Source organism: Marmota flaviventris, chromosome X (genome assembly GCF_047511675.1).
Source record: "Marmota flaviventris isolate mMarFla1 chromosome X, mMarFla1.hap1, whole genome shotgun sequence".
Lineage (NCBI taxonomy): Eukaryota > Metazoa > Chordata > Mammalia > Rodentia > Sciuridae > Marmota > Marmota flaviventris.
In genome coordinates, this window is record NC_092518.1 from 42874461 (window position 1) to 42885154 (window position 10694).

At 42.1% G+C, this 10694-nt stretch overlaps 1 protein-coding gene across 1 annotated transcript; it reads right to left on the reverse strand.

Annotated features, from left to right (window-relative positions):
- Window positions 1-3061: 3061 nt before the first annotated feature.
- On the reverse strand, window positions 3062-9775 carry LOC114105725 (protein SSXA1-like). Its single transcript, XM_027952297.2, has 5 exons — window positions 9707-9775; window positions 9193-9307; window positions 8774-8872; window positions 3820-3963; window positions 3062-3162 (listed from the first exon to the last, which is right to left on the reverse strand). Exons 1-5 carry the CDS (start codon window positions 9773-9775, stop codon window positions 3062-3064), a joined length of 528 nt encoding a protein of 175 aa, XP_027808098.2.
- Between the last annotated feature and the right edge of the window lie 919 nt (window positions 9776-10694).

Sequence of the window (10694 nt, forward strand, 5' to 3'; positions counted from 1 at the left end):
TAATTTGGATCCTTATCACAAGGACACATCCTGTAATTCTAGTCATTCCAGAGGCTGAGACTGAAGGATCACAAGTTCAAAGCCAGCCTCAGCAACTTAGTGAGGCCCTAGACAACTTATGGAGACCCTGTCTCAAATAAAAAAAAAATAAAAAGGTCTGAGGATGTAGCTCAGTAGTTCAGTAAAATGCCCCTGGGTTCAATTCCCAGTACTAAAGAAAAAAGACATATTCATGCACACTGGGCCTCAGGCTTGGTGGGAGGGGAAGGCTGTTTGTGGGGGTCAAGCAAATCCAAAGTCTCACATATTCTGAATTTGGGTCAGAAAATTCACAAAATTTGAATTTGTCACATGGCAGGAGGCAGAGGGAGTAGAGGGGGAGGAATAGAAGAAGGGGAAGAAAGAGAAGGAGGAATGTGGCAAGGTATCTTTATGTACCCCAAAGATCCTAATGAAAATATTTTGTCATGACTTGGAATCTTACCACTGTGCCACATCCCCAGCCCTTTTTATTTTTTTTTTATTTTAAGAAAGGGTCTCACCAAGTTGCTTGTGGCCTCACTACGTTGTTGAGGCTGGCCTCCAACTTGTGATCTTCCTGCCTTAGTCTCCCAAGCTGCTGGAATTACAGGCATATGATACCACACCTGGTTTGACTTAGAATCTTTGACCCACACTTACCTACTTCTGTCTAATGTGCAGAGTGATCCAACCATGAATTCCATCTTCCAAAGGGAGAAAGAAAAATCAAATCCTTCAGTATCTCCTAATTGCATGGAGAATAAAGTACTCAATCTCTAGTAGCAGAACATTACATTTTTTTTGTAATAATAAACTATATTGGGGCAAGATAGTCTGTTTCCTCTGAGGCACAGGTAGAGCCATGTCCATGTCTACCCAAGTGGCACCCACCTTTCCCTGTAGTGCCAGGAAGGGATGTTCTGGGGAACCTATGCTCTTGGACTCATGGTCACAACTTCCTTCCTCCCTCTGGTGGCTTTTTTTTTTTGTATTGGGGACTGAATGCTGAGCTACATCCCCAGCCCCTTTTTTATGTTTTATTTTGATAAGTGTCTCACCAAATTCCTTAGCCCAGTAACTCAGTAGAATGCCCCTGGGTTCAATTCCCAGTACTAAAGAAAATGCTGAGGTACATCCCCAGCCCCCTTTTTTATGTTTTATTTTGATAAGTGTCTCACCAAATTCCTTAGGGCCTCGCTAAATTGCTGGCCTTGAACCCAAAATCCTCCTCCTCAACCTCCTGAGTTGCTGGGATTACAGGCAAATGCCTCCACGCCCAGCTTCTGGTGGCCTTGATAACCCACACTTGGCCCTGTCTCCCTTGTTTCTCTGCCCAACTCCTCTTTTTTTTTTTTTGAGAGAGAGAGAGAGAGAGAGAGAGAGAGAGAGAGAGAGAGAGAGAATTTTAATATTTATTTTTTAGTTTTCGGCGGACACAACATCTTTGTATGTGGTGCTAAGGATCGAACCCAGGCCGCATGCATGCCAGGCGAGCGCGCTACTGCTTGAGCCACATCCCCAGCCCCCCAACTCCTCTTCTACTCATCCTGCATATCTCTGTACTCCCCAGCCTCACTACCATTGCCTAGGAAAAACTAAACAAATCCTCTAGCTTTACTTTCTCTGAATTGACTTAAAAATCACTAATTTTGGAGGTTACACAGCTGGGTGATACATCAGTAGACCCATGATGGGCAGTCTCGTGCCTTTATCCAGTGGACTTTTCCATCTATTGCTCCCCTGCATTGAGACCAAGTTGAAACTTCTATTCCTGCCCACCACATGGTGGAGAGTGGACATTCCTTCCTGGTTCCTTCACATTCTCCAATTGATGGTTTCATCTGTCTCCTTCCACACACTCTCCAAGAGACTATTTCAGCCCCTGAAGCTGAAGATCAATGAGACTGCAAAGGCCAAGGCGCCCAACCATCTATTGCAGAATACCACCCTAGGACTGGGGTGAACAGTGTCTATCAATATAAAAACTGATAAAATTCTCCACTAGAATACCACCTCCATGTGGACAGGGATGTTGATTGGACTGGTTCCCTGAGGTCTCTTCAGCAACTAGGACAGTGTACCCATTCATTAGGTGTTTGTTGAATTAATGCTTCCTTTGATGCAACAATTCTGCTTCTAATAATCTATCCTAGAAAAATACACAGGCACAAAGCTGTGTATACAAGAATGAGAGGAGCCACTGATAAGGAAACACTTGCAAATGTTTATTAATTATTTGTGACAGATGCAGGATAAATGAAGGATGGGAGTTTGCAGCATGAAGCATGTGTTGAACAGAAACAGATTGAGGGGGACTTGTCCAGACAGACAACTTAGTAGTGGGGCAAAGCAGAGAAGAGATGCCCATAGTGATACCCCTGTATGTCTGTGTGTAAATGCAGAGAATATCTAACAATATTTGTTTTTGAAAATAGGCACATGGATACACACAGACAGATATATACATTAGGTATATGTCTTTCCCAACAAATTCTAATATCTAACAGATTGCTGGGCATATAGCAAGAAAAATTCTAACAGAATACATAACATATAGTAAAAAAAGGTCACCACGTTTTGCTTCTCATCATGGGAAGGTCACATCCCTGAAGCTGAGGGGAAAAGACAGAAGAAAAAGAAGTGACAGTGAGTTACCACTGCTAACTCTTCCTCCTGACCTGCAGAACGCACACACTTCTGTGTTGCCCAAGGTCAGGACCTCTACTCCTCCAAGTGAGCCCTCTGCTTAGGCCACAGGGACTTCCTCACCTGTCCTGTTCTATGAATTCTTAGGCTGTAAGAAGGTATAGCCTGCATGTTGGGAGCTGACCTGAGATTTGGGAGCCTATGGCATCCTGGATAGGAAAGGTCCTCAGATACACAAGAGTAGGGAGTAGAAAAGTGTGGGAAATCTTAGCCTCAATGCTGCACTTCAAGGGATTATGGGAAGTGAATGAGTTTGGAGAACAAGTGACCAGATAAGAACAAAACAGCATATTTGCAGGGGCATGGAAGATGTGTCAAAGGGTCATTTACAGAGTCAGTCTTCTTCCTCAGGGTCGCTGATCTCTTCATATGCCACGAGATACTTCCTTTCCCGCAACCTGTGGCTCCAGATATTCACATTCTTCTTCCTGGGTCCTAAGATAGGGAAGAGATTGAAGGTTGGGTGCCATAGGGAGTGATAAGCCTGTTTTGTCAGAAAAGGAGATGCCCCTTCCCTCCCAAGTGCCCCATCCCTCTACATGCAAGGATGGGACATTTAGATCTGCACAAATACACACTAATTCCCAGTTCAAGTTTTAGCTTTTTATCACTCCCATCTATAGGTTTAGATTCCCAAATTCTTCTCTCACTAGAACATTCACTCTTGTTTCATTCAGTGTGTATCTGTGAATGGAATATGTGTATCAGACATTGAGTTGATTAAGATATGTTCCTAGGTTATCAAGTGGGATAGAATTACCTGAGCAACTTTCATGTTGTGAGGTTTTCTAGATTTAATGTAAGGCTTCCAAACAATTATGAACTATGGTTCTTAAATTCCATTTTATGGAATAATAATCTGGAGTTCAGAAAATTTAGAAGATGAGTCCAAAAGTCATCTGGCTTTTAGATGCATTATGAATCAAATCTGTGATTCTGAAGTCAAGTTCTAATATCTCAGCTGGCACTGGGTGAGCTCCCAAGCACAGCTTGGACCCAAGCCTGTCAAGGTTCCAAGACACACACCCAGATCATGCCCCTGAACAGAGCCAGGGAAGTCAGAGGGGTTGTTTCCGAATTGTTTCTTCTCACCTGACACCTTCTCACTTTGCTTCCCAGAAGTACGTGCTTTTCCTAGCGGGTATAGTTGTCTCTGAGCCTGTTCTGAGCCAACTGCTTTTGGCACTCCCTTCGGATCATTTTCTTCTGTTGCTGGCTTCTTGGGCACCTTTTTAAATATGAAGGTCATATATAAATATTATCAATGTCATTTCTCTAATGCTTTATAGATTATAAAGTGTCTTCATAAGCATTACCTTAATTAATGTTCTTATCACCTCTGGAAGATCATTACATTATCCATACCTAAATTATGAGGAATCTGGGAGGTTAGAAGGTAAAAGAATGGCCTAAGTAAACGGTGTTTCCAGGACTAGGATGCTTATCTTTATGCTCTGTCCAGACTGACATTTTCATAAACACAAAAAGTCTCCATGTGATTGGTAGTGTGGTATGCAGAATATCTGGGGAAGAAAAGTATTTTATAAATCCACAATATCTAAAGGAAAGGTTTCAATAAAAATGTAGGGAATCACATATAAGCTTATAGACAGATATTGGAGAGTAAATGTAAAAATAAATAGAGAGGCAGGTTCCTGTGGCACACACCTGTAACCCTAGCAGCTCAAGAGGCTGAGGAAGGAGGATCACAAGTTCAAAGCCAGCCTCAGTGACTTAGTGAGGCCCTAAGCAACTTAGCAAGACCCTGTCTCAAAATAAAATATAAAATGGGCTGGGGATGTGGCTCAGTGTCTAAGGGTTCAATCTCCAGTACCAAAAAAGAAAAAATAAAAAAAGAATAGAGGGGAATATGGGAGTAGCTCAATGGTAGAAGGCTTGCCTACTTTGGATAAAGGCCTGGGTTCCATCCCCAGCACTGCAAAAAACAAAACAAAACAAAACAAATAACAACAACAACAACAGCAACAACAACAACAAAAAACAACACAAAATCTTCATTATTATTTGGAGATTATAACAGAAACAATGGCATAGATGTTTTCCTAAGGATTAAATAAATTGACCCATGTGAGTTGTTTAAAATAGTACCTGGCATGACTACCCACAGTTGTTCATAAGTCTTATTAAACTATGAATGCTACATCAGGCATTATGATAAAGTGATGAGAAAGTCCAGGGATGTAGCTCAGTGGAGGAGAACATGCTTAGCATGTGGAAGGCCCTGGATTTAATCCCCAGCACCAAGAAAAAAAATCGAGAGAGAGAGAGAGAGAGAGAGAGAGAGAGAGAGAGAGAGAGAGAGAGAGAGAGAGAGATATGGGGAGGGGATGCAGCTTAGTGATAAAGCATGTGCTTAATATTAATATGTTCAAGGTCTTGGGTTCAAACCCTGGCATGAAGGGAAAAAAGTAAGAAAAGAAAAAGATTTGAGGAAAGGCTAAGATATTTTTAATACTTTCCCACTCTTACCAATATTGACATCCACAGAAAGACAAAGGTGCTCTTGTCCTTTATATTTGAGAGAAACTCACCTCCTTGCGTTGTCTCTGTCGTATGCCAGAAGCACTTTTAGGCAATTCATCTAAAAGAGGGTGATAAATCAGAATTCTTTCCTTTTTTTGTAAATATTTCCAAATTCCAGACTCAGGTAGTATTAGGAAATGCTAGAGCATAGGGTTGAATTCACCCACTGGGGAGGATTTGTTTAAGAAAGGCTTCTGAATTATCTTTAATAGTGACTTGGGAATTTATTTGAAGCATTAATGCAGATGATTCCTTATGATGGATTTAAAAATGTGGATTAAATTTATCATTGTCTCCTTCCCTTCCATTCCATCTCTTGTTTTTTTCCCCACAGAATTAAATTGGTTGAGAATTTGAACTGTATGTACTTAAAGATGTGCGACAATTAAAAATGGAAAAATTATGCAGTATGCTGGTTATATCTCAATTATTCCGATATATGTGTGAGGAAGAGGGCTGGGGTTGTGGCTCAGTGGTAGAGCGCTCACCTTGCATGTGTGAGACCCTGGGTGTGATCCTCAGAACACATAAAAATAGATAAGTTAAATAAAGGTATTGTGTCCAACTACAACTACAAAATAAATATTTTAAAAATGTGTGAGGAAGAGCTAGGTAAGGAAGAGCTAGCAAGAGCTAGGCTACTTACACCTGTAATTTGGGAAGCTGAGGCAGAGGATCACAAGTCCAAGGTCAGCCTCAGCAACTTAACAAGCCCCTAGGCAACTTAGTGAGACCCTGTCTCAAAATAAAAAAATCTCTGGGTTAAATCCCCAGTAAACTCCCCACCCCCAAATGTGTGAAGAAGTGTGGATTCAGTGCAGTGGCTCTGAAATCTTCCCAGTGTAAAGATATTCCTTTAAGTGAAAAATTTTGTACTCAAGCCCTGAATTTTCCAACCTGTTCAGGGATTGTGGGAACTTGTAGAACCTGGCTTGTTTAGTTGGGGATGCCCAGGTCTGTGGAGAACGTTTGGACATTTAACCAATTTATTTATTTTTGGTACTGGGCTTGAACTCAGGGTCACTCAACTACTGAGCCACATCCCCATCCCAATTTTGTATTTTATTTAGAGACAGGGCCTCACTGAGTTGCTTAAAGCCTCACTTTTGCTGAGGCTGGCTTTGAACTCACGACCCTCCTGCCTCAGCCACCCAAGCCACTGGGATTACAGGTGTGGGCCACCACGCCCAACTGTTTGGACATTTTAACCCTGTGTTATAACTGCACTGTTAGAGCAAAAGAACAATTAAGTACATCTTCTCTTCTTTTTTTAAAATTATTTTTTAGTTATAGGTGGATACAATATCTTTATTTTATTTTTATGTGGTGCTGAGGATCGAACCCAGTGCCTCACGAATGCAAGGCAAAAGCTCTCTCTCTGAGCCACAATCCCAGCCCCAACATCTTCTCTTCATTATGATGACTGTACACATTACTCAAATGCATTAAGATTTCTGCTCTAGAATCCATCTGTTTTTTTTTTTTCACCTTGTGCTATCTCTGCTTACTGACAAGTGGGAAAGTTGGAGTTGTGTGAGGGGGAGGGTGGGTGGGATAGCTCTCTCAACTCTCCCACTGGGCATTATGGCATGAATTTGAAGTCCCAGTTACTCAGGAAGCTGATACAGGAGAATCATTTGAGCCCAGGCATTTGAAGCCAGCCTGGACAACACAGCATGACACTGTCTCTGAAAATATAAGCAAACAAACAAAACACTGTCTTTTAAGTAGAATGCACAAAATCAGGTTTGTGAGTGAGAACACTACTATTTGGGTTTGTTTTTGTTTTTGTTTTGTACCAAGGATTGAACCTAGGGACACTTTTTATCACTGAGCCATATACTCAGACCTTTTTATTTTTTATTTTGAGACAGGGTCTTGCTAAGTTGCTGAGCTGACTTTGAACTTGCAATCCTCTTGCCTCAGCCTCCTGAGTCCCTGGAATTACAGGTGTGTGCCATTGCACCTGGCCACTATTTTTTGTTTTTAAAATATTATTTTTTTAGTTGTAGATGGACAAAATACCTTTATTTTATTTATTTTTATGTGGCATGGAGGATTGAACCCAGGGCCTCACATATGCTAGGCAAGCACTCTACCACTTAACCACAACCACAGCCCACTATTTGGTTTTAATATAAAATACAGGGAAAGCTGGGTGCAGTGCCTCATACCTGTAATCCCAGTGGCTTTGGATGCTGAGGCAGGAGAATCCCAAGTTCAAAGCTGGCTTCTGCAAGTTACTGAGTCCCTAAGCAACCTAGCAAGACCTGTCTCAAATCAAAAAATAGGGGTAGGGTTGGGGCTCAACCGTAGAGCGCTTGCCTAGAACATGCGAGGCACTGGGTTTGATCCTCAGCACCACATAAAAATCAATAAAATAAAGGTATTGTGTACAACTACAACTAAAAAACTAAAAAATAAATAAATAAATAAAAAGGGCTGGAGATATGGCTCAATGTCTAAGTGCTCCTAGGTTCAATTACTGGTACTAAATAAATATTAAATAAAATAAAATAAAAATAAAATAGAGGGCAATAACTATATGCATTACATAATATATTCATCACTGTGTCTCTTCTGCATTGTTATGAAATTGACTCACGTTCTTAGGGGATTTATCTTTTAATTAAAATTTTCTTAATTATGTTTTGATTCACTAACAGTTTTTATCAAATACAGCATATCCTTTAAACACTTCTAATTTACAAAAAAATGATGGGAAATAACATTGGATTCAGTGGGATCTCAACACTATCTCACAACTAGTTCTGATCTCTCCGATTTATTCAAATTATATATATATATATATATAAAGCTGGGCATGGTGGTACATGCCTGTAATCCCAGCAGCTCAGGAAGCTGAGGCAGGAGGATCACCAGTTCAAAGCCAGCCTCAGCAAGGAAGAGGTGCTAAGCAACTCAGTGAGACCCTGTCTCTAAATAAAATACAAAAAGGGCTAGGGATGTGGCTCAGTGGTTGAGTGCCCTTGAGTTCAATCCCTGGTCCCCCCCCCCAAATTATAACAAAAGAAAACAAACCACTAATACAAGTCATGGCTGAAGCTGTCTGTGGAGTCCCTTCCAGTCCTTGTCATCCTTCATTCTCCATTTTTAGCCCTTCTCCTGAATTTGATGGATTTTACTCCTACTTAGTTTTTGTCCTTTTTTAAATTTTTTTTCTTGTAGTTGTAGATGGACAGCATGCCTTTTTTATTTGTTTCATTTTTATGTGGTGCTAAGGATGGAACCCAGTGCCTCACACCTGCTAGGTAAGTGCTTTGCCACTGAACTACAGCCCCAACCCTTTCTTTTTGTTCTCATTTTGCGTGTTTTAGAATTTTGTATGAATGGCCTCCTATTCTTAACCTTCTGCAGCAACCCTTTTCACTCAGCTCTGACCTGTGTAAGGGGGCAAGAAAGTACCTGTGAAGCTTTCCAGGAAACTGGACTGAAAAGCAATTGGGTAGAGACTCTTTGCATCCCCTTCCTGTCCACTTACCCTGACTCCCACGGTTGCGGCATTCATCAGAATCTTCGCTCTGGGATTCTATGATCTGTCCGTTAGAACTCATGAAAGTAGGAAGGGTGGCTCTGAGACCTAGAAAGAAGCAAATTGTTTGTTCCTTAAGAGACAACCTGAGAGAAGGAATGAAGGGGGAGTGAATTGCTGGGATGCCAAAGGCCGGCAGGAGAGAAATGTACAGGATTCAGGTTTGAGTTCCAAGGTGGTCAGCCCCTGCCCTCAGACATGCACAGGATATAATAGAACAGGACACTCAAATACTGCCTTGACATTTCTCCCTGAACAAAAGGAAAATGGGGAGCACTCACTACAGCCTAAGAAGCCATAACATGGAATGGGACCAAGGGATGCTCACGTATTCCCAGGCTTGTCTGCACTCAGCTTTGTCCTGTTACCTAGACTAGTCATGGTGGTGTAGTTTCTTTTCAAATACACATAGGTAATTTTCTCCGAATGGCTCAGCTTTGCCCACTCTTTCTTAGAGAAGTATTTGGAAATATCCCTGAAGGCCTAGAAAAGAAGAAAAAGTAAATTCTGGAAGCCACTCAGGGCTGCTTCCTTGGCTGCAGGGCCTCTGCAGTGGATCTGGGAACTGGAGATAATCCCTCTTGGGTGTTGTATTGATTGAGAGAACAGGGGCAATACTGCCTAGCTTCTCCCCTGGCATGCAGTAGGTGCTGAATACTGATGGCTTACTCTCCTCCCACCTTTCAGAATGGGCTGAGAGTCACAGGCTTGTCCAGGGAAGCTGGGGGAAGACATAATGTGGGTGGGAATCTCCCAAGGCTCTAGATCACTTCCTGAGACCTTGCTCCTTGTCCCCAGTGCCATCTCCTGAAAAATCTAGTCACCCTGGGGAAGAAATCTTGTCCCCTGGGCTACTCATCTGCCCCCTCCAGATTACCTCACCTTGTATTTCTTCTCTGATTTCTGAGTATCTTCCCTGAGGTTCTTTGAAAAGGAGCTGTCTTTGTTCATGGCACTGGGAACAGTCTGATCTTGAAGGGACAGCCTGATTCTTTCCAGCCACAAGACCAAAGGTCCTGTGGAGGGAAAAAGCATGGAGGGACGGCCACACTCAGCCAGTCACCTGGGATTAGGTTCTACTTTTCTCCATACTGGTCTTAACTGTCCCTGAGTAAGGACATTGGGGGAAATTTGGGTGAGAACAAGGGAGTGGGAGAAGTAGTGGTTAGGAATAACAGGTTTCTGTGGGCATGAGCAAAGCAGCCTTATGTCTCTGAGAGCAGGTTGGCTGCTGTTGATAGTAGTTCCCCTGGAGCTTGTCTTAAACTGAAGGCAAAATAGAAAGATGTTGGAGAAGTCAGGCACAGAAAGACAAACAACACACATTCTCAACTCTTGTGGAAGCCAAAAAAAGTTGATTTTATAGAAGAGCAGAATAGTACCACTAGCAACCGGAAAGGGGAGGAGACGGGTAGAGGGAGGTCAGAGAGTAGATACCAAATACAGTTAAAAAAAAGAGGAATAAATTCGGTTTTGATGGAGACTATAACTTACAACAGTTGATCATATATTTTATAAAGAATTAGAAGAGCCAGGTGTAGTGGCACACACCTTTAATCCCAGCAACTCAAGAAGATTGCAAATTGAAGTTCAGCCTCAGCAACTTAGCCAGACTCTGACTCAAAATAAAAAAATAAATAGGGTTGGGGATGTGGCTCAGTGGCTAAGCAACCCTGGGTTCAATCTAGGTATCAAAAAACGAACAAAACTGGGCTGGGGGTTGTGGCTCAGTGGTAGATGGCTCACCTAGCACATGCAGGGCCCTGGGTTCAATACCACATAAAAATAAATAAATAGGGCTGGGGATGTGGCTCAAGCGGTAGTGCGCTTGCCTGGCATGCGCGGGGTACTGGGTTCGATCCTCAGCACC